At 40.5% G+C, this 23,619-nt stretch overlaps 3 protein-coding genes across 4 annotated transcripts in view; 2 read left to right on the top strand and 1 right to left on the bottom strand.

The window, feature by feature from the left end:
* Positions 1 to 617: 617 nt before the first annotated feature.
* On the top strand, positions 618 to 1,659 carry LOC131702032 (LHFPL tetraspan subfamily member 5 protein-like). The gene has a single exon (XM_059003447.1). It carries the CDS (start codon positions 1,144 to 1,146, stop codon positions 1,657 to 1,659), a length of 516 nt encoding a protein of 171 aa, XP_058859430.1. The 5' UTR covers positions 618 to 1,143.
* Positions 1,660 to 6,257: 4,598 nt separating this feature from the next.
* LOC117429928 (LHFPL tetraspan subfamily member 5 protein-like) lies at positions 6,258 to 20,513 on the top strand. The gene is made up of 4 exons (XM_034049893.3): positions 6,258 to 7,082; positions 16,094 to 16,330; positions 17,134 to 17,165; positions 17,489 to 20,513. The coding sequence occupies exons 1-3, from the start codon at positions 6,671 to 6,673 to the stop codon at positions 17,148 to 17,150; spliced, it is 666 nt and encodes a 221-aa protein (XP_033905784.3). The 5' UTR covers positions 6,258 to 6,670; the 3' UTR covers positions 17,151 to 17,165; positions 17,489 to 20,513.
* Positions 20,514 to 21,505: 992 nt separating this feature from the next.
* The window catches only part of LOC117397269 (SRSF protein kinase 1-like), a 40,419-nt gene continuing 38,305 nt past the window's right edge, over positions 21,506 to 23,619 (bottom strand). For both annotated transcript variants that reach the window (XM_059003409.1, XM_059003408.1), the window contains one exon: positions 21,506 to 22,885. In XM_059003409.1, coding sequence (XP_058859392.1) covers positions 22,701 to 22,885 — 185 coding nt within the window. In that variant the 3' untranslated portion in view covers positions 21,506 to 22,700. The remainder of the gene's footprint in view (positions 22,886 to 23,619) is intronic.

Here is a 23,619-nt window from a genome sequence, read left to right as displayed (position 1 = left end):
TGCGACTGCTACTGCTACTACTACTACTACTACTAATAATAATAATAATAATAATAATAATAATAATAATAATAATAATAATAATAATAATAATAATAATAATAAATGGTGCATTGGTCTGAAATGTAAATGTTACTTATATACTAATACACGTTTGTTTCTTGTTGAACTTTTTTTTAAGATTCAAGTTTTAAGTAGGACTGGAAGCGGTGTTAAAGAGGCATCCTCAGAAGCTATTCGTGTAACAGTGTTGTGAATTAACAGTGTTGTGAATTAACAGTGTTGTGAATTAACAGTGTTGTGAATTAACAGCATATTGCGTGCGGTGTAGGCGCGTGTATATTATGTATATGTAATTGTTATATAATGTAGTTGTTTGGTTATAACACAGAACTAAAGCAAGTATTTTGAATGCACAGCCCACAGTAAACATCAGCACAGCAAGAACATGCATTAAATACTCATGCTGAGTGGCGTTTCAAAGACATGGATCCTGCGGTAACTGGAGACAAGATCTCCTGTTGACAAGCAACTTCTTCCGACGCGTCGGGAAGACGTCATTAACTATAAGAAGCTGTCCAAGGTCCTGAATCATTATCCGACCGAGGACAGAGAGAGAGAGAGAGAGAGACAGAGAGAGAGAGAGAGAGAGAGAGAGAGAGAGAGAGAGAGAGAGAGAGAGAGAGAGAGAGAGAGAGAGAGAGAGAGAGAGAGAGAGAGAGAGAGCAAGGAAGCACACCATTAACAAATGGCCAGTTATTATTAAAGGCATCGAATCCGTCATATAGAGGCATTACCAGATATATGGTGTATCTGATGACTCTTTGAGCGTTCCAAGAATTAGACAAGGCTACTTAACATCTGAACTCCTTAGTGAGCTTGTGAAGATACGAGATGTTTTGAACTGCGGGGAAGAAAAGAGGAAGATATTGTGGTATAAAAAACCGTACCAGAGACGTGTGGTTCAAAAGTGGACAAGTAACGCTGGGCTTTGAAGTGGAGCGTGGGAACTGATCACTTTTAACAGAGGCAATACAAATATCGATGAACTGTAATTGTGCTGCTGTATTATTGTTAATGATATTGCATTTTATGTATTTATTTATTTTGTAAACTCACGACTCAGCCACGTTTTCTGCCAAGATGGAAAAGATGCTACCGGCCCGTGAAGCTGCTAAGATCTACCACACAAACTATGTGAGAAACGCCCGGGCGATAGGCGCCCTTTGGGCGATTTTCACCGTATGCTTTGCCATCATCTTGGTAGTTTGCTTCATACAGCCCTACTGGATAGGAGACAGCGTGAACACGCCTCAGGCGGGATACTTTGGTCTGTTTCACTACTGTATCGGCAATGCCCTGACCTCGGAGCTGACGTGCAAAGGAAGCCCGCTGGACTTTGCCACGATTCCCTCTAGCGCGTTCAGGACCGCTATGTTCTTCGTGGGGATCGCCATGCTCCTGATCGTGGGCTGTATTGTGTGCTTCGGGCTCTTCTTCTTCTGTAACTCCGCCACAGTTTACAAAATCTGCGCCTGGATGCAGCTGGCCTCGGGTGAGTATGGATGTCTTTATCTAGTTGCCCTGCAAATATCCGTGATCTCGTTTTACAAGTCACATGTAAACAAAGCTGGCAATGTAAACGAATCATTTGAGTAGGCCTATATGTATCCAAGTCAAAACAAGAATGTAGAAAAAATGGCATTTATGTAAATAAAAATATGAATTTAGTGAAGTCGTCTGTTTTATATATGTGTCGTTTGAAGTTTAATCACTAAGGCTAAACGTTTAAAACATACTTTGTTGTATCTGTGGAAAACAGCAGGTGATGGATTGATGAGCTTGATGACAACATCTATAGTAGGCTATGTTGTGTACTTCTCCGCCAACGTTTTAGGGTTTATGTCAGTAAGTTGTGAAGTTATGCTACATGCACACACATTCCTAAACTCTAAGCTTTTGTGCTCCAGCACATTTTATTTAAAAAAATATACAAGGCAAAATTACAAAACTGGAAATATTCAAGCATTGGATAAGGACATAGCTGACAGTTGGTTAGGATTTTAGAGGTGAAACGCATGAAAGGCGGAGCTTGTCGCGATACCTTGCCCACTATTGGAGATAGTTGGAACCCCAAGTTGACAGGTTCCAACGATACCGTTCTGTTTTTCACTGTTCGGTACCATGTTGAATCCATCGTATACAACAGAATCCCTAGCTGTGCAGTATGCGGGATCAAAGCTTCATACAACTTAAATAGAACAAAGGTCCCAGAAAAAATCTTTAACGAACCCGGGATTCCATGGAGATCAGTTTATTTTATTTTATTTTATTGTGAATTGTGTTTTTATTAATGTCAAAGACAGTACGATAGATAGATAGATAGATAGATAGATAGATAGATAGATAGATAGATAGATAGATAGATAGATAGATAGAATGCATAATAAAGTTTATTTAGTACACTACAATTTTCGCTCACTGAATGGTACCACAATTGCAATAAAAGGCAGAATAATCTGATTAACATATTTCTTTTTTCCTCGTTTATTTAATCTATAATTTTTCCACAACAGTGATTGGTTTAAGAGAATACGCCAGAATCTCTTTGGAAACACTCGTATTCGCTTTCTGTTGGGCAAAGTCATTATAAATAATACAAAATAGTCTGCACTGTAAATGTTTATCACGTTACCATTTACTTCCCATCTCAGCATAATTACGTGTGCCATTTAAAACATCAAAAACATAACCTCAAGAAAAAACTATAATAACTAACAATGATAAACGTTTTTGTTTTTTATTAAAGTAAGCATAAAAATGATCCAAAGGGGCTCTGTTCTGTCGCTTTGCACTTTCCGTAGACTCTTGTGTTTTGTTCCTTAGTTTTTTCTTTTGCAAGTAAGAAATGTATCCAAAACATATTCAACCAGCCGCTATCCCTGTTACAAAATGCAGCCGCGGTAATAAATACATCAAAAACCCTTCAAAATATGAGTATTGTATTACTATTTATGTTTACCGGAGAATTTACACTTCCAAAAAAAAAAATGCTGAAACATTATGCTTTGCTGATACAACAAGTTGAAAACAGCAAAGATCACGAGCAGCACAGAGCGCTCACCTATACATCAGAGTGGAAAGCCACTCAATCAAAATCGCACATGCGTACAGGTGGAAAATGTGGACGTGATAGATTCTGTGTTTTTGTTTTTTGTTTTTTTATATCTGCGGTTCACTTTGAGCTGCTAAACAAAGATTAAATCCGAGGCTTGCTACTGGTACGCACCGACAGTTCTTTATGACGATATGATTCCTCAAATCGATGCTGCCTCAGTCGCACCATCGTAATGTATCACTCTGTTTGTACCACTGAATCAGAGAAATTAGAAATTATGATCCAGGGCTCCAGACTGCGACTAACATGGTTACAAATGCAAAAGCAAAAAAACATTTTGACGACTGTTTTTCAGGGGTGAGGCACAAAAATGCTGCATCTCCCTTTAAAAGCATGTGCCAATATTTACAAATGCGATATTACGTTGGTCTGCACAAAACAAAACACGCATATCATTATCGCATGTTTTAATAAATTGAAGAGCGAGAAGGACGGTATCGGTAACAATTTGATCGAATAAAATTGCTTGTAAGAGTAGAGAGGTACTGTATTAACACCAGCAGAATACGGGAACCCCGGTTTCTTGCAAAAAGTTGTAATGGTGACCAAACATGTGTGAGTATTGTTGTGTAAAAGAGTAGGTTAAAATGAACAGCTGCATTTAAGAAACGTAGAACAAGAACGGCAGCAAATAAAAATACACTTAAGGTTTCTGTGTTGCACACGTGCCGTTAACAAAATGCCTTGGAAACTTAAAATAAAGAAAATAATTAATAAAGGGCTGTAATGCAACAAAAAGCGCAAGAACTAAACAAACAGGGAAGTGAAAAGGTTACTTTGCGTCTTGCATCGCAGATATAATAGATTATGTTGCATTGTTTACCGTCAGTAATTTAAGAGATTTAATTGCACAAGATTCCATAGTTAGATGATGAGCTGATAATATCTCGTCAGCCAAAGAAGCAGGCACAGTAATCTAAGAGCACCGTTACCATAATGTAAAACAATACGTAGCGTCAGTTTTGTACTAAAGCAGGGTCAGCTGTTGCATGGAAAACAAAGTTTATTTCTGAAACTGACCATTTAAAAAATGTGAAAGCAGAACGCACAGAAATACTTGGGACTGTAATTAGGATGTGTACTGTGTGCTGCAGCTCACTTGTTTCCAGTAAACAAAAAAAAAAAAAAAACGCCATTTACTAAATTTGGCTCTCAGATTGTGTTAATGAAAACGTATGACAACGTGCTTGCTGGTGTAGATATAGCAGAACAAACTCACTGCAATTTAAACGGATTTTTACTGAAAAATAAACGGTATATAAATCATACAAGCTGCCTGTCTGACACTGAACACTGAACATGCGAGCTGCAGCATGCTCTTCCCTATATTACAACTGTACACAATTGAAGTTTCGGTCACCAATTCGATATACAACACTTGCAAAATATTTAAAATGATAAACATGCTGAGTTCATTGCAGTCATCAGCTGCATAGATTAACCATTCAGCAGAATGAGGCAACAAACAAGTGAGTACCTAGAATATTGTGTTCAGTTCTGGTCACCTCGTTACAAAAAGGATATTGCTGCTCTAGAAAGAGTGCAAAGAAGAGCAACCAGAATTATCCTGGGTTTAAAAGGCATGTCGTATGCAGACAGGCTAAAATAATTAAATCTATTCAGTCTTGAACAAAGAAGACTACGCGGTGATCTGATTCAAGCATTCAAAATCCTAAAAGGTATAGACAATGTCGACCCAGGGGACTTTTTTGACCTGAAAAAAGAAACAAGGACCAGGGGTCACAAATGGAGATTAGCTAAAGGGGCATTCAGAACCGAAAATAGGAGGCACTTTTTTACACAGAGAATTGTGAGGGTCTGGAACCAACTCCCCAGTAATGTTATTGAAGCTGACACCCTGGGATCCTTCAAAAAGCTGCTTGATGAGATTCTGGGATCAATAAGCTACTAACAACCAAATGAGCAAGATGGGCCAAATGGCCTCATCTCGTTTGTAAACTTCCGTAAGTTTTTATGTTCTTATGAGTACAGACACAGCAAACCTGCTTGTAATGGGGCAGGCCTCAGTTTTACAACAGCCGTTTAAGATTGCTCAGTTAATGGTACACCTGGTGGTACTTGAGATGAAAAGGGTGAAAACCATTGCTTTAGAGAATATATAATACTGTTAAAAATCAATTCAAGATCATTATTTTCTTTTACTTTCATTTTAATTTGTGCATTTCTGAGTCGTCCTGCGTACCCCCTATGACCCTTAGCAGTACCCCCACGGGTAGGCTACCCCTGGTTGAAAGCCCCTGCCTTATACCACATGTTTTTACAATTTTCAAGTTTGTTGTTTAAAGCCTAGGAGATGTATTATAGGGTTATAACAATACATTCTTCCATGGGTGTAAAGCAGGTGTACTATTGAATGCTAGAGTTTTTTTCCCTTCTCCACTATAATGGTTTTGGTATAATCTTTTCCCTTGAATGATGCACAAACCACACAAACCCTAGAAACCTCCGTTCAATACACCTTGGCATTTACTCATACAAGTGGTGTGCTTTTCCTTCTAACACGACCAATAGATCCAGGATATTGGATGACCCAGCCTGGCTTTGGCATTATTGTGTGGGTCTAAAGCTCTTCCACCAGGCTTATATTCCAAGATCAGAATCAGAAAACAGATGCATTTGTCTCTTCATAACATAAACAGTTTTCAAAACATAAACGCTTTCAAACTTATCCCCATTTATATTGACAACGTTGCAGAATTCCAAATCAAATGACAGCTAACTCAGAGTTATTATTATTATTATTATTATTATTATTATTATTATTATTAATAATAATAATAATAATAATAATAATAATAATAATAATAATAATAATAATAATAATAGAAGACGCTTTTATCCAAAGCGACTTACAGAGACTACTGAATCGCCAAGGTGATTAGATATTTTATACTGACTGTGTAAGGGGATCCAGACAGTCAGACAGCAGTGCTTTCATGACCATTTCACCACCAGCTTCTACAGGGTCATGCATTTTTATATTTAGGAAAATGAAAAGCAAATGCGTCAGGAAAACGTCATTAAGCACGCGGAGCTGTCCGGGGTCCTGAATCTTTAGCAGCGCTCAGACACAAACCGAGAGCGAGGAAGCGCGCTAGCAACAAATGGTCAATTATTATTATAGAGAGCGATTAACAGACACTAAATGGTGTGATAACAGCTCGTTTAGAGTTCATAACGTGAGTTTTACAGTCGAATCAAGACGAAGACAAAGCTGCATGAGATTTGACTATTTAGTGAGCTTGTGGAGATAAACGATGTGTTAAACTGAGGCGAAGAAAAGCATACAAGGGAAGAATTATTGTATCAAAAACATCGAATCAGTGGAGACGTACACATGGTTCAGAAGAGGACACGTACAGCGGCGTTTTGAAATGGAAAGGGGAAACTAATAACATTTCATAGTGGAGAAAACGGCGAACTGTAATTGTGCTGCTTACTGCTAGTGTAGTATTGTTATTATTTTTAACGATGAACAAGATGCTACCGGCCCGCGAAGCGGCCAAAATCTACCACACGAACTACGTGAGAAACGCCCGGGCGATAGGCGTCCTTTGGGCGATTTTCACCGTATGCTTTGGCATCATAACAGTGGTCTGCTTCATACAGCCATACTGGATAGGGGACAGCGTGAACACGGCTCAGGCGGGATACTTTGGTCTGTTTCACTACTGTATCGGCAATGCCCTGACCTCGGAGCTGACGTGCAAAGGAAGCCCGCTGGACTTTGCCACGATTCCCTCTAGCGCGTTCAGGACCGCTATGTTCTTCGTGGGGATCGCCATGCTCCTGATCGTGGGCTGTATTGTGTGCTTCGGGCTCTTCTTCTTCTGTAACTCCGCCACAGTTTACAAAATCTGCGCCTGGATGCAGCTGGCCTCGGGTGAGTATGGATGTCTTTATCTGGTTGCATTACAAATATGTTAACGTCCCATTCAACTATCAATCCGAGTTTCTGGATTCATATACTGCAGTTCATCGCTTCTCAGCAGTCGTGAATCGTATTGGTAGACAGAAACGCGGGAAAGAATTTCAAACCTGGGGTGGGGGGAGGGGGGGGGGCTCTGAAAATGAAAGGGAGGGGGAAGGCACCTTCGGGCAATATTTAAATATATACAACATCGTGATTTTTGGTGGATTTCACCATCAAAATGTGCACAGACCAAGTGAGTTTCATAAGGAATAAGACACAGCGGCACGAAGTGAATAAATGAGAAACACGAGTCTATACATTCAATGTAAGATTCAAAGCAACAAGACAACGTATTATCATTGCAAATCAGATGTTACATAAATAAAATGCAATGACATACTAAACACATAACCTACTTTGTGCCGTCTTTAGATGTCTTTTAAAAATAGTAAAATACAAATAAAATACATTATAATCTTCGGCACTAAACTGCTTTCATTCTATTCGACAAGTTTAATAGGTCTATTCACAAACTGAACAGTTGTATAAATGCCATTGCAGTCTATACTATTAGCAATTATTATGTAGCCTATTCAAAAACGACAAGCATTTAAATACTTGCAACAACTTCAGTGCCGTGAAAAAGTATTTGCCCCCTGTCTGATTTTCTGCATTTTTGCATATTTTTGACACTGAATGTTATCAGATCTTCAACCAAAACCTAATATTAGATGAAAGGGACCCTGAGTGAACAAATAACACAAATATTTGATACATATTTCATTTATTTATTAAAGAAAGTTATGCAACACCCAATGCCCCGTGTGAAAAAGTAATCGCCCCCTTAGACTCAATAACTAGTTACGCCACCTTTAGCAGCAATAACTGCAACCAAACACTTTCTGTAATTATTGATTAGTCTCTCACAGGGCCGTGGAGGAATTTTGGCCCACTCCTCCATGCAGAACTGCTTCAACTCAGTGACATTTGTGGGTTTTCGAGCATGAACTGCTCATTTCAGGTCCTGCCACAACATCTCAATGGAGTTTGACACTACCATGACCATGACACTACCACCACCATGCTTGACCATTGGTATGAGGTTCTTATTGTGGAATGCAGTGTTTGGTTTTTGCCAGACATAACTGGGCCCATGTCGGCAAAAAGTTCCACTTTTGACTCATCTGTCCAGAACTCTTGAGGATCATCCAGGTGCTTTTTGGCAAACTTGAGACGAGCATTCATGTTCTTCTTAGTGAGCAATGGTTTCCTCCTTGCTACTCCGCCATGAATCCCATTTTTGCCCAGTGTCTTTCTGATGGTGGAGTCATGAACACTGACCTTAGCCGAGGCAAGAGAGGCCTGCATATCCCTGGATGTTGTTCTAGGGTTCTTTGTGACTTCCTGGACGATTTTACGCCTTGCTCTTGGAGAGATTTTGGCAGGACGGCCACTCCTGGGAAGATTCACTACTGTCCCAAACTTTCTCCATTTGGACAATATGGCTCTGACTGTGGTTCGGTGGAGCCCCAGAGCCTTAGAAATGGCTTTGTAACCCTTTTCAGACTGATAGGCATCAACAACATTTTTCCGGAGGTCTTCAGGAATTTCTTTTGTTCGTGGCATGATGTGCTTCTAGAAGCTGTGTGCTGACAACTTCACTGATGGTAAGGGCCAAAGTTAGTCAGATTTATATTGTGCAGGGCTGGCTCAAATCAGGTCTGGTTGTTAACCAAAATACTCAAACGGCTGACCCTAATTATCCCTTTAATTGGGTTGAGTTAACTGGGGGGGGGGGGGGGGAAATAACTTTTTCACACTTGAAGATTGCATGTTTGTTTACCTTGCACACCAAACAAATGAAAGAAGCACCAAATGTTGCTGTCATTGTTTCTCTGAGACTCCCTCTATATACTACTACAACCCACAAAAAAATCTGACCAAATACAATGTGAAAAATGTGCAAAAATGCAGAAAATCAGACACGGGCAAATACTTTTTCACGGCACTGTATATATAAAAACAATATCTAAAAGCTTACATTTTGATTTCCAACATACTTTCAAAAATAGAACTGGAACGAGACAGCTGTGTCATGTCGGAAATAAAACTTCAACCTATCCATAACTGTACATAACATAGTTAACTATAGGAAGTAAAGTATTCAAATCATCAAGCACATCAACATTATACATTGTGCTGGTCTCTACTGTAACACAGACAAGACTTGAAAACATGCTGCAGACACCTGCGAATCAGGACAGTTCTGCCTTCTATACCACAATCACTAGATTCGTTGTGTAGATGCATCGGGAAACAATTTTAAAGGCTAGTACGAAAGCAGTGCACTACTAGAGGCATTTGGTAGCAACTGTTACTTATTAATATAGGGTTGGTAGATTTGCATGTATTTCTGTTCTCTCTACCTGTCTTTAAAGCTGTGGGCTGGATTAAATCAAGCTCAGATATTTTGTAGCTCTGCATTCCTTAATGAAAACCGGTAGCTTTCCTCTCACTGTAAGGAGGATGATTTTGCAAAATAGACCTACATCCATTACAATAGACGTAAGCTTACCTTGTTAATCTGCCTTCATTAACGATGAACGTCGTTTCTTGAATTCTTATCGAAAACATCAAATGTCACTTCTACTTGAAGCCATTAGTAAAATCACAAATTCCAAATACAGTACTAAGAGCCTACTAGTACAGGAAATGACCGTGCCTCACTTGCCTGTTCTGTTGCAGTAACACAATTACAAAAGGACATAACGAATAAAAATAAAAAAAGAACATGGCAGAGAAGACATCGGCACTTAAAATACAGAGTTAGAGTACGAGTTCTTTGGTTTAATTAAATTTAAATAAGTGGCATACACAACGTGGATTGGTCCTCACTACTACACAAAAACACAGGAAGGTTATGGTTTGTTTCTTGAGAAATACATTGACATATGTTAACAGTTAAATATCCTTTATTCTCAACTGTTTTAAATGTGGTTCTGAAAGTTACATAGATTTCTTTTTAATGTTTTGCCATCCGACATTATTAAGCACAGTTATCATAGCGAAATTAGCTAAGAAACACTAAATACCAGCACCGACATGGCAATACTTGGCTGTGTGGTCCAGTGGTTAAAGAAAAGGGCTTGTAACAAGGAGGTCCCCGGTTCAAATCCCACCTCAGCCACTGACTGATTGTGTGACCCTGAGCAAATCACTTAACCTCCTCGTGCTCCATCTTTCAGGTGAGACGTAGTTGTAAGTGACTCTGCAGCTGATGCATAGTTCACACACCCAAGTCTTCTTACAGAGACTAGGTGACCTCTCTAATGGGGAGCAGCATTGCTCTTTATCAGAGCTGCTGACCTCTCTAATGGGGAGCGGCATTGCTCTTTATCAGAGCTGCTGACCTCTCTAATGGAGAGCGGCATTGCTCTTTATCAGAGCTGCTGACCTCTCTAATGGGGAGCAGCATTGCTCTTTATCAGAGCTGCTGACCTCTCTAATGGGGAGCAGCATTGCTCTTTATCAGAGCTGCTGACCTCTCTAATGGGGAGCAGCATTGCTCTTTATCAGAGCTGCTGACCTCTCTAACGGGGAGCGGCGTTGCTCTTTATCAGAGCTGCTGACCTCTCTAACGAGGAGCGGCGTTGCTCTTTATCAGAGCTGCTGACCTCTCTAACGGGGAGCGGCGTTGCTCTTTATCAGAGCTGCTGACCTCTCTAACGGGGAGCGGCATTGCTCTTTATCAGAGCTGCTGACCTCTCTAATGGGGAGCGGCATTGCTCTTTATCAGAGCTGCTGACCTCTCTAATGGGGAGTGGCATTACCTGGCCTTACAAAGAAAGATCTGCTGCCAAACACTGTGCTTTACTGCCCTCCCTATCAGCTTCTTTAATACAAATAGCAAAGACTGTGCTAATGTGTTTTAGAATGGAGAGTATATATATTTGTTTTTCCCATATTTGCATATCCTGTTATTCATTCCACAGCTGCTTAGCCTCATAAGAAGAGTTAGTCAAACAGGCTCAGACAAACAGGCAGAGAGGTAACGTTACTGTGGTAGCCAGGCTCAGCTGTGTCAGGGTGACTTTGGAAAGCAATCATTTCTCTCTTCTCTTGGCAGGATTGGAACGGATTGATTTATCACATCACCTTCCTGCCTTTGTGACTAATCAATAAAGATAGTTAGGGATACACGTTCTCTTTACAGTATGAACTCTTATTTCACCGTTTAATACTTCCGCAGTAAGGGGCTCCCGAGTGGTGCATCCAGTAAATGCTCTCCATGTGGAGTCTGGACATCGCGAGTTTGAATCAGGCTATTCCTTTGCCGACTGAGGACGGGAGCTTCCAGGGGGCGACGCTCAATTGGCCGAGCACTACCCGGGGGGAGGGAGGGTAAGGTCAGCCAGGGTGTCCGCAGCTCACCGCGACCCCTGTAGTCTGGCTGGGCGCCTGCGGGCTTGCCTGTAAGCTGCCCAGAGCTGCGCTGTCCTCTGACGATGTAGCTCTTGGGTGGCTGCATGGTGAGTCCGCAGTGTGAAAAAAAAGCAGTCGGCTGATGGCACACGCTTCGGAGGACAGCATGTGTTCGTCTTCGCCATCCCGAGTCAGCACAGGGGTGGTAGCGGTGAGCTAAGCCTAAAAAATAATTGGGAGAAAATAATAAAAAATAATTGGCAACGACTAAATTTATATAAAAAAAAATTAAATAAAATACTTCTGCAGTGAGTCATTTAATCCAACAAGTCCCCTCAATAATTCATCTATAATTCACTGTTTTTCTTTTTGACTGGTACTGAATATAGCAGCTGCTATAATGTCACTGAAATATGTGATGAGTTTTGACAGGACACATCCCTGTTGTGCATCAGGAGGATTTTGTCACCACTTTAGTTTTTAATCTTCTGCTTGATTCATTTGAATGTAACTGTTGGGTTAACATTGCTGTTGTAACATGTGTTGGTTTTTTTTTGCGATCAAAACAGCCCTGTAAAGAGATGTCAGCTGGCAGGCCAGTCTGTATAAATATTTGAGCTCCATTACATCCCTCTCAATCCAAGCCTCCCTCAATTGGGTGCAGGTACTTTTAGCAATCTGATATCACCAAGGGGCCAGGCTTCCCAGAAACACAGGCTTTGTTTACTCTCATCTGCTGCGCAACATTTGATTAAATATTTAAGCAGAGAGCTCACCGCCTTGTTGAAAGTCCCGTCACAGATCAACTGGTTGTTTGCCTGCCTGCATTTTATATTCCTAAAAACAGTTCATATTATTTAATGCAGAACCATTTTAGCAGTACTAAAAAAGAAGAAAAGTGAGCAGTTAAATGACTTCTTCTCTGTGCCCCCGTTCTTCACTTTTTTCATAGTACTGTGATGAATTGTGTGTTTAATGTTACAGAAGATGCAGGTTTTATGGTCTGGAGTAATAAAAGTGAAGCACACTAATAAATGAAAGGTTTTGTTGCTTGGCTGCATACTAATCCCAATAGAGATGCTCTTACTCCTCAGAATACAGCTGCAAATCCCACCTGCACTCCAGCAGGCAGCACAGAGGTGACAAAGAGGGGTCAAAGTGTACAGGAAGTTATTAGCATGCAGGTCACTGGAGACAGGGGCCCATTCAATTACTGTCAAAGTGACTTGGCCTTTTCCTAGCACCAGCATAACCAACCCTCAAACCAGCCTGAGCTGTTTCAGTATGATCAACTCTGACCATCCTCGAGCCAGTGCTGGGAATGGCAGAAATCCTAATAGGATATTGGTTTTCCTGTGTCTGCACTTCCAAGAGAGCACAACTTCCTAAAGGGCTGCAAATTATTCTCCTGCAACTAAGCTCCATAAAACTCCTAGAGGCAGCTGCCGGAGGTAGCAGCAGCATTCTTTGAAGAGCTGAATGTTCAGTTTGACAGGAGGCACTGTTAACTAGCTGGGCGTTCTCTCCATCCGTGCTGCAAGCAGACTTTATGGAATCACATCAGCCTAGGCAAAACTTTAAACTCTGATATGAATTGTGAGTGCCTATTTCAAATATATATTGAAATGGTTGTGCCATACGGTAGCAGTCCAATGAGCGTTACTGAGCAGGCAGTCAATCGGTCTTGGCCCAATGCGTCCAAGTTGTTTTATTTGCAGATGGAGGCTCAGATAGTTAACACTAACAGACAGAGGCTGATCTGTTTCAGGTCAGATCTCCTTCAGAGCAGACTAATGGAGCAGTCCGCACTGGTATAAAAGCCTCTTTACCCTCCGCTCCCCTGCTCATCGTCTCTCTTCATCCGAGTGTGCAATGAGCCCGAGACGCTCTGGAGACGCTATTAATGAGAGCATAGGAGCTTTCAGTAATGCCTGCAGATTGTGTAGGACAGGGCACCAGGGAAAAGGTTCAAGGGCACCTGCTTTAAAGACATGCTCAGCAGCTTTCCAACACAACTGTTTGTTCACTTATTACTGTTGCAAATGATTTTTCCTCAGGATTACTGGTAGCTCTTTCTCATGGCATAATATAATATAACACAGCAACTCCATATCTCTAAAATGAAGAGAGAGAAGCGAGATTTTACCAGTGCTTTAAAATGAAAGTTTTTTAATTAAAGTTTTGACATAGTTCTTTTGTTATTTTACTGTAATTACTCACAAAGCAGAGTAACAACAGTCCAGTTCCATGCAATGTGTTGCAGTCATTATTCTGTTGGCGTTGTTCAAGAAAACTCAGCTTTTCACATTAAAAGCCCATGATTGAGTCCAGTAAGTGCTATGCTTATTGCTGCCGGAATCAATTCCAAGCTATAAATCCGGATCTAATGCATTAAACAGAAGGCAATCGATCTATGCTGCATTTTATGTCAAAAACAGATTTGTGTTTGATTAAACCAGATTGTGATGTAGCTTTTTTACCAGATTGCTAAACGTACAGCAAGGAAAAAAAAAATACTTATGTTACAGAACCAGAAAGGGGCCTGTAAAAGATCTTTAACGACCCTCGTTTAAAAATTAGTTTTCTTCTTAGCACTGGGATGGACACATTTGCATACTAAGTCAGTGAAGCACTTTCAACGCCTCTGTAGAAGAAAAAATATTTCACAACAGTGTGTTAATTAAAAGACTGTTAAACTCTGAGGAATAATAAGCATACAGAGATCAGCAAGAGAAAACAATGAGAGTCACACATGGTAAAGGGGGATTTTCAATTTGTGCCACATCATGTTTGCAGTCACAGCCTAATCAAATACTAATAACCAAATGATCTTGTCTGAGAGGCTGCTGCTGCCAAACGACTGACAGATGGCACACAATTGGATTACAGTGGTGCCTCCAGGAGGGTTGCCATCATTAATGGACGTGGAACTGGGTCCCACTTGGCACCCAGTGCAGAAGGAGGATTAGCAGAGAGAGAGAACCAGACAGCACCACCGTCACCATCGTCACGTCCCATTCCATTCTGACATGAAATCGCTGAGATCTCTCTAACCTGAGCAGTTCACTTTGCCTGCACTCATGTGGGTCTGAGTGCAGTGCTCCATTATAGAGTATTCGAGGGCAACACTTATTTTAAATACTTTTCAAACAATTCCGTTAGACCATGAGAAAACAGCCACCTGCTCAAATAAGCATTAAACCATGATCTGGAAACCAGAGACACCTGCACAGTTCTCAGAGCAGTGTGTACGTCTCTCTCGCTGTCTTTTTAGTACTTATTGTACCTGCACTGTGTTCACCTGTAAATCATGCACAATAATGTGCAGCACAGTGGAGACAGACATCCTCCCAACCAATCAAGGAGTGCTCTTTCAGGCCCCACTAATTACATTGAAGATTGCTCCTGAAAGCTGTTGCCAGGCAACAGGGGCCTAATGCAAGCAATTGGAGAAGATAAACCCCATTCATTATTGACCTGAAAACCTCTTCAAATGTCTCCAGCTACAAGCGACAGGAGCAGAAGAAACTGGAAAGCTGCACTGTTCTGAGTGGTGACAAGAATTTGAATGCACATATTACAGCACGTCTTTCAGGCTTTACCACAGCCAGCTTTGTCTCCAGATCACTCTGTAGCAGATGGCATTGCAGTATTGCGATTGGCTGCAGCTATAATGTCAAACAGTGTGCTTGTTAGTCAGCTGGCTTACAAAGAGCTAATGAACATTTACCGTACATCACATCATGACTAAACAAGCACACTGCAGAAAAGAAGAGAAAAGTTGGGTCATTCCTGCCACGGGACATGACTGCACCCTGACTGCCCACTAATACATAGTCTAGGAGTCAGACTGTAGACAGCTGCAATGCATTAGACAATAAGCTATGAACCACTTCATTATTAAAGCCAGACTTACTTTACTTCAATTAGGCTCTGTCTGAAGTAAAAGGCCATTAACAATGCATGTAAGGTCTTTGGGCTACTTAGACAGTAAAGTACTTGGTGCATACATTACTGTGTTAGAAAAAGGGCTCTCTACCTTCTGCACTGACCCTTTTAACTCCATTTGTGTCTCTGCCAAGTTTGAAACTGTGGGTTAGATTTATCCATAACATGCCCTCGGCTGTACCTGGGGATTGTGAATGCTGACTGTAAGGAAACTAACTGATGTATGTATTTGTGTGTGAAGGAGTGCACACAACAAGGATTTAAACTCAATTGAACAAGTCTCCTTTATTGATTCCAATAATCATAGTCACAGCTTATCATTAATGAGGCCCCCAGTTATTAGCAGAACTGAAGCAGTAATTAGTTAGGAGGGCACTGAACACTCTTATGTTCTTGAATGCCCTCTCAGATCCCTGTCTTGTGTGTGAAGCTAAACCTTGCTTTTGCAGCTTAGTTTATCTTTGTGTCAGCAATGTTCCAACACAGGTCAAGTCCACCCCCCCCCCCACCCCTTGCAGCTGTGCAGAGCAGTGTACTCAATAATACTGGTTTCAATCCCTTCGTTACCCTTACATAGATTCTAACTACAAACATGTTGCTTTCTATAAAAGCGGCAGGGCTGGTGATCGGGTGCCTGATCTACCCGGACGGCTGGGACTCGGACGAGGTGAAGCGGATGTGCGGGGACAAGACTGACAAGTACACCCTGGGAGCCTGCACCGTGCGCTGGGCGTACATCTTGACCATCATCGCCATCCTGGATGCGCTCATCCTCTCCTTCCTGGCCTTCGTGCTGGGAAACCGGCAGGACAACCTCCTGCCAGAGGACTTCAAGGTGGAGAATAAAGGTAATGGCATCACAGTACAGGTTTCTCTAAAGAGGCAAGGTAGCATCCTGACCACAGTATAAAACAGCCAGGCTCAGCTGCTGGTGAGGTTATAAAGCATTTAACCTCATCTCACCAGCAGGGGTCAGAATCCTTAACAGCAGTGCATCATACAACTGCAGTATTGTGATCGTGTCATATTTAACAAAGCAGCTACAAGTCAGCTAACCAGTGTTACAGAATGGGCATTGAACACGGGCTGCAGTGTAACATGATAACTTGCATTCACACTTGCATTCATAAAACAACGTGACTGCTTTTGAAAAATATTTTCATGTGTCTAATGAGCCAGTGTGCCGACTTCAAAAGACCTTTTGGATAAAAAATACATTTAAAAAAAGAAGAAATCTACAACATGAAAGCAGTCGTCAGATCTCTAGCCAGCTAGAGCTTAAATTATAAAACCTCTGCGTTCTGTATCTCAAAGGAAACGTTCAAAAACCTTTGGATATATCTGGGAATCACAGACTGAGAGCCCTTATATTAATCATTACTACTGGAGAAGTGTATCACTACACTACACTGAAACACAAGTGCAGTCAGTGGCATGCATTCGTCGGTATGCGGTGCACGTGTCATTTTCTGCAAGGTCAAGGAAGTTTTTATTTTATTAATATTTTAACGTATTTTAGGCTTTGTACCGTCCTAGCTGGTATGGTAGTTTCTTAATTAAAAATCACATTTTCTATTTAATAACAACACACCTGTCAGTTAAGCATACTGTAAGTATCACTAATATTTTGGGATTTATTTTTCTTTTGCAGAAGGGGCTCATGCCTAGAACCCAGTTGCTATGGTAAGTACAGAATATATATATATATATATATATATATATATATATATATATATATATATATATATATATATATATATTTACAAAGACTTTACTCAAACAAAGTTTAAAACGTCTCTCTTCCTCACACGAGGGCTTACGACAGTCAGGTGTGTGTGGAAGCTGAAAGGCTGTCAGACACAAGCTGCAGTGAATACTGTAGTGCAGGGCATTGGCATAGGGTGATGCACTGTAAATACAATGTTAAAAAGCTCTGCAATAAAACACACTGTGTAGAGAGGGCTGACGAACTGCATTTCCACCTTCGTGTGCTCATTTGATTTCAGGATTACCAGTGAATTGGGTCTGAATATCTTCCAGCAGGCTGCTCTTCCACCACAGATCCCCTTCACTGGCCCAGGGGCCAAACTAGTGCTCCTTGCCTCATTGTAAATCGGGAGGCGAGTGTGTCCTGTTCCAAACTGAATATTTTGAACGAGTCAGACAAGTTTGAGAATAAAAAATGTAGGTCTGACACCTGCTCAGTTAAAATGACCTTAATATCAATTGCAGAAGGAATGTAAACATGTGTGTGTGTTTATTTGTTATGTACAAAGGGTGTTTCAAGCTCAACAGCACCACCTGGTGTTCTGTGGCAGGATTGAAATGATGTTATTTTGACTTGGTTACAGCACACCGCTTGCTCTTTTTGAAGATTACAAACATGCATACTGGTTCTAAAATGTGGATAAACACTGAAGAGAATTACATCGTTTACATCTTAAAAAGTGAGTGTAATCGTTGTCAGAGGGTAAGCTGTGTGCAAGTCATCTCATTCCAGTTTTTATCAAGTTCCTTGCAAGTCGGGTTGACGCTTGTATTTCTGAATTGTAAATATTTCTTAACTTGTCTGGTAAATATATGTCCAAACCCTAAAGTGTTCTCTTAGTGAATATGTATAGGCAACACAGCAGGTTTATTCAATCCATTGCCCGACCCGTTCAGGAGACAAGGTAGGGTTCAGGCTCAGTGTTAAAGCAGCGGTGATTAGCAGTATTTCAGGGAAGTGTAAAAGGAGCTGGATCAGCTATGAAGTGCCCCGTTTAATTTACCATTGAAATACAACACGCGGCTCATGAGCCAAGGTCAAAATACCAGCTCTCCACCGTTTTCTTGGGAAGCATTCCAGTATAACAAAACCAGCTCATTTCAATTGTTGTTTTGTTCAGAGTTAAAACAGCTTGAATGTGACATTCATAATGTTACACTCCTGCTGCTGCGGGTTTCAGATTTGCAGACACCAACAGATTGATCTTGCTTTATTATAAAGATGAACACATTTGCCAGGGCCACTGCAAGCTTGATGAATCGAGAAGAGATTTATGGTTTATGCAGGTTATATATAGTGTGTGATCTATCTCTCTCTATATAACATACATGCTGCTGCGCATTATGAGAACAAAAGAAATGTATCACTAATATTTGGATAAAATTCACTAGATGTGATCGAAAAAATAACTGTTTTAGAGCAGGTGCGCTGACTTTATTGTGCCAATTAACAACTGACATCAAGATGCAAAACGATCACGCCAATTGTACGAAGGCGCTACTCTCTTGACAGACATGGCAAGATTTTTTTTTTTTTTTCTGTGATTTTCTTTATTGCTTTTATTCAAGCTTGCAATTCAACAGCTGAAATCACTCCATATCCAGAGTCCAATCAACTGGATCACTAATTAGGTGATTAAGTGCATCTGCTTCAGTCATAGTCACTCAAGCGTATCATGGTCAAGGGTGAATGATCGAGTGATTAAAAAGAAACCCAAAACATTTCGTCAATGCCCATCATTTATATACCTTATTTATTTTCAAAAATAAATGTGTTATAATAGTGATAAGTTTCTTTTGATGCTCAGTGTGTGTGTGTGTGTGTGTATATATATATATATATATTATTCCTTTGATTTAAAAAAATAGGATGAGATATGTTGTTCAACGTATCTCTCAATAGCAAATGTTGAATTCAGAATAGTACTGTTGTAATCTTTAAAAAGTCGCCACCTACCGGGTCTATAAAGAAAAGCCAAGTCACGTTGATAAAAGAAATGTAGCTTTTTATTAAGCAAGCAGCAACCCCGATCCACAGTTCCTGTCTTATCAGAATTGTAAAAAGGCTCCGCCCCTGCAGCACTGTTGCTAGGAGACAGCAAGCAAGGAGAGAGTAGCTTCCACAGCAGCGAGCTCAGCCCATACATTCACAGCCGTGTTGTTTCATTACCAGTAAGATTTAGATATAATTTTACCAGATCGAAGTCAAATTTGGTTTTCTGGGCCGTATTTACATTTACAGTATGAGTGTTGAAAACGGGACCACATTTTGAATTTGTGACAATGGTTGTTTCGCTACTATGTATCTATCCATATCTCTCTCTCTCTCTCTATATATATATATATATATACACACACACACACACACACACACACACACACACACACTGCAGAAGTCCTACACATGAATTAACATGTTCAGAAAAACATAATCAGTAATTGACAAACCCAGGACTGGAAGACAATTAATATAGTTAAGGAATAGAAAGAAGACAAGTGTTAAATTGACAACAGAACTGGCAGAAGGCACAGGTGGTGTCCATCAAATCAACAGTATGAAGGTGACTTGAAATCTGGTCTTAAAGGATGTGTTGCAGTAAGAATACCTCTGTTAAGAAAGGGGAACAAGACTAAAAGGCTAAAATATGCACAAGAACAGACATTGGACTATGGAACAGTGATCAAAGATGCTTTGGACTGTCGATGGACGGACAACGACATCTGTGCCTTCTGCCAGTTCTGTTGTCAATTCAACACTTCTCTCCTTTCTATTCGTTAAGAATATTATCTTCAAGTATTGCTCATCCTTGTTAGACAGGTTTTTGGGTCTTCCAGTCCTAGGTTTGTCAATTACAGATGTTTCTCTGTGCTTGTTGATTATGCTTCGGATACCACACCTTGAAAATCGAGTGATGCGAGCTACTTCACGCAATATTTTTCCTTCTTTATGCAAGTCAAGGTTGTTATAATAGTAGAAAACACTAATGGAGGCTTTGAATAAATTGTTGATGCTCATAATGCATCATGTCTAAGACTTTTGCACAGCAGTGTGTGTGTGTATATATATATATATATATATATATATATAGTGTGTAAATAAAGCACAATATTGAACTGTATTAATGTCAAAAGTTTTGCTTGTTCTATTTCTGAAGATGTTTTTCATTAACCTGTGGCATGTTGTATACCATTTAGAAACACATGGATGTTTAGCATAATAAAAGCATGTTTCCATATTATTGAAATAAATTAAAAATAAGTTTGACTGTTCTTTTGCATCTACCCGCAAACCCTTTTCCTGCATCACACATGACATGTATGATCACTGAAGTGAATAATTTGGTTCATTTGATCTGGGGTGACCCAGGTAAAAAGGATCATCACCACCAGCATCTCCATTGCCAGATCATGAAAAAACCGCTGAAAAACTGACCGACATGTATGGTAGTTAGTTTAGACAATTTCAGATCATGTAGTTTAAATGTACAGGGGTTAAACAAAGAACAAGAGCAGAAAACATGAGTAACAGTGCTCTTACATGAAGGACCCTGTTCTATTACTACACCAGAGATCAGGGACTGCATGCCCTTCTCTGTTAATCCAGCATCCTTACCAACACTAACACTGCGCTGCAAGATGACAGCACGAGCTTCCACTGCTCGTCTCCCAGGTCATACTGAACATTTGATCTTTTAAAAAAAGACAGAAAGGTGAGGCTCAGGAACTCAGACACATGAAATAAGCACTCCCGGATATCAGACTATTGGGCTCTTCATCTGGTCAATTGAAATGTGCGTTCTTAATGTCTTCACCAAGCAGGCTGTGTTTGTGTCTAGAGAACTGAAGCATGTCTAATACTCGCGAGGTCATTGACACAAAGGATGGTAACCTTCAATGGCAGAGCGTGCATTTCTATAACTGAAAAACAAGCACACAAAGCTCCCCTATGACACCGCTAAACCAAGATACCCATCATATCAAAATGAATTCTCTGGTCATTAACAATTAATGAATCTCTTACATCACCACATTATTATATTAATGAAGAGACAGGAATTACATTTTTCTGCCCCAGTGTAAACCAAGATTTTGGTCTTTATAAAGATTTAAACTAACCCTATACACATTTAAACAAAAATAAATATTTAAAAGATAGTTTAACATTTATGCAAACATGGTTCATAAAGAGGGGACTATCAGAGATGAAAATGGTTCTGTGAAGAGGTAAATAAAAGCCTGGACCATACCACAGCCAATTGTTTCAAAATCCTCTTTATTGGGAACTAAGGAAAAGTCGATTCATTTTATTTAGTTTAGCAGTCACGGTCAAGAGCATGAAAAGAAAACTGCTGAAGACAAGAGTGCTGAAAAGGTTCCTTTAAAAAAACAAAAGAAAGTGCTCTCTTACAGTTGGGCTATTGAGAGTTCAAGCAAGAACGACAACAGCGTTCCAGTCTTTTCTCTTTCCTTCTTGTTTTAAAGCTACAAGAGAAGCATGGTCAGTATGAAAACAATGTTAAAAAGCAGACTACACAGAGAACAGCTTCCATGTTATTTAAAACATCCTAAGTACTACTCCACTCATTTCATAGATAACACACACCAATATCTGGAATTCTTTACTGTACATAACTAATATACAGAACAAGGCCAACTCTTTGGTACGAGTATAAAGTCTTCATTTTTTCCTTCGCACCCCCTCTCTCAGCACCATCTTAACATCGGTTTCTATAGCGGTATGTAGAAGTTCTTAATCAAAGTGTATACTCGCACGCAGGGAAGAAATGTGTTTGCATGAATCTGTGAATGCGACAATTATAAATACTACTGCAGAATGTAATGGTCAACAAACAGGTCAGTGATCTCTGCTAGAGATGTCACAATATGCATTACAGCAAAACCCAACTAAGAAATCACCTTTTCTTGCCATCCTGCAGATCCCACAACAGACCTTCCTCCCCCTCCACCATACAAAAGAACGAGAGGCACCTTGAACAGCAGCCACAAAAGGGTTCAGTCCCCAGATTTTCAGAACGAATAGAAAAACAAAACTGCCACGCATTCCTCCCACAGTTACAGGAGGAGCAGAGCAGATTCAGTAGTTCATTTTTTTCTCTCTCTCTAATCCTAGTTTGGCTGCATTAGCAAAAATGCTTTAAAAAGAACAAGCACTTTTATTAAAAGAAAAAAAAGAAGTCAAAGCAGTACCCCTCACCCTAATCCTCAAATGACCCATCACAAGTTAGTTAAAACACATCTCACAGGACTTCAGTAGAAAACAGGATTCGCACTCTCCAGTACAATCAGGTAAAAACCGTACAAAAAACAAAATCAGCTAGAATGGAGTATTATCATATTGTGTCACCTCTAGCCCCCCACCCCAACCCCCACACACACAGCTGCCGCACTGTGATCAGCGATGGCTGGTGTCCGGAGTGGTGCTGCAGGTCGTTAGGAGTTGATCCAGGGGTGTCGGAGGCACTCTGCTGCCGTGGCCCTCTTCTCCGGGATCAGCTCCAGCATCGGCAGCAGGAAGTCCGCAAAGGTCTGCGCTTCGTCCCGCTGCCACTCATACTTCTCAACCAGGACCTCCAGCAGGCCCCAGGGCTTCAGCTTGGTGATGTGCCTCAAATCACCTGGACAGCAAGACGAAGCATTAGGACTGGCGAGGAGGAGTTCCCAGCGCTCCTCAGATACAAATTATACACAAATAAAAAAAGCAATAGATCTGCCACTAATGCTATACAGCGCTTGATAGTTCTCATTCAATAATTCTCTATCTAAGTCAAGGTTAGGCCATGCTGACAGTAGAGACCCACATCTCCCTGTACTTGGCCCCTTCACTAACTCACGTTTCTGTAATGCGAGTGAGATGGAGAAGTAAAGAAGGAGCGCTGTACTGCAATTACTCTGTGCTGCTATGCAGATAGTGGCAGGGCAGTGTAGTGGTTAGGGCTCTGGACCTCTGGACCGGAGGGTCGTGGGTTCAATCCCAGGTAAAGGACACTACTGCTGTACCCTTGAGCAAGGTACTTTACCTAGATTGCTCCAGTAAAAACCCAACTGTATAAATGGGGAATTGTATGTAAAAATAATGTGATATCTTGTAACAATTGTGATATCTTGTAACAATTGGATAAGGGTGTCTGCTAAGAAAGAAATAATAATAGTGTGGTGACTGAATAGTACATCTGTATAAGCAACTTATGCATTTAATACAAAATATGTATTTAAAACTTGCAGTTATTTATTTTTTATTTTTTTTAGAAGGCAATGTAGATCTTTGTTAAAAAAAAGCAACCCTGTGGTTTTGGCTACAATACAAAGCTGTGAGTGCAATTGCGCTGAATTCAGAGCTTCCTAACAGCTG

The sequence above is a fragment of the Acipenser ruthenus genome, chromosome 29 (assembly GCF_902713425.1).
Source record: "Acipenser ruthenus chromosome 29, fAciRut3.2 maternal haplotype, whole genome shotgun sequence".
NCBI classification, from domain to species: Eukaryota; Metazoa; Chordata; class Actinopteri; order Acipenseriformes; family Acipenseridae; genus Acipenser; species Acipenser ruthenus.
The sequence above is the reverse complement of the archived record's forward strand: the minus strand, read 5'-3'. Positions and strand labels throughout refer to the sequence as shown.

Coding starts and splice junctions, on each gene's coding strand:
- LOC131702032 (XM_059003447.1), top strand. CDS start 1,144: ATGGAAAAGATGCTACCGGCCCGTGAAGCTGCTAAGATCTACCACACA.
- LOC117429928 (XM_034049893.3), top strand. CDS start 6,671: ATGAACAAGATGCTACCGGCCCGCGAAGCGGCCAAAATCTACCACACG. Junction 7,083..16,093: donor CTGGATGCAGCTGGCCTCGG/GTGAGTATGGAT, acceptor TTTCTATAAAAG/CGGCAGGGCTGGTGATCGGG.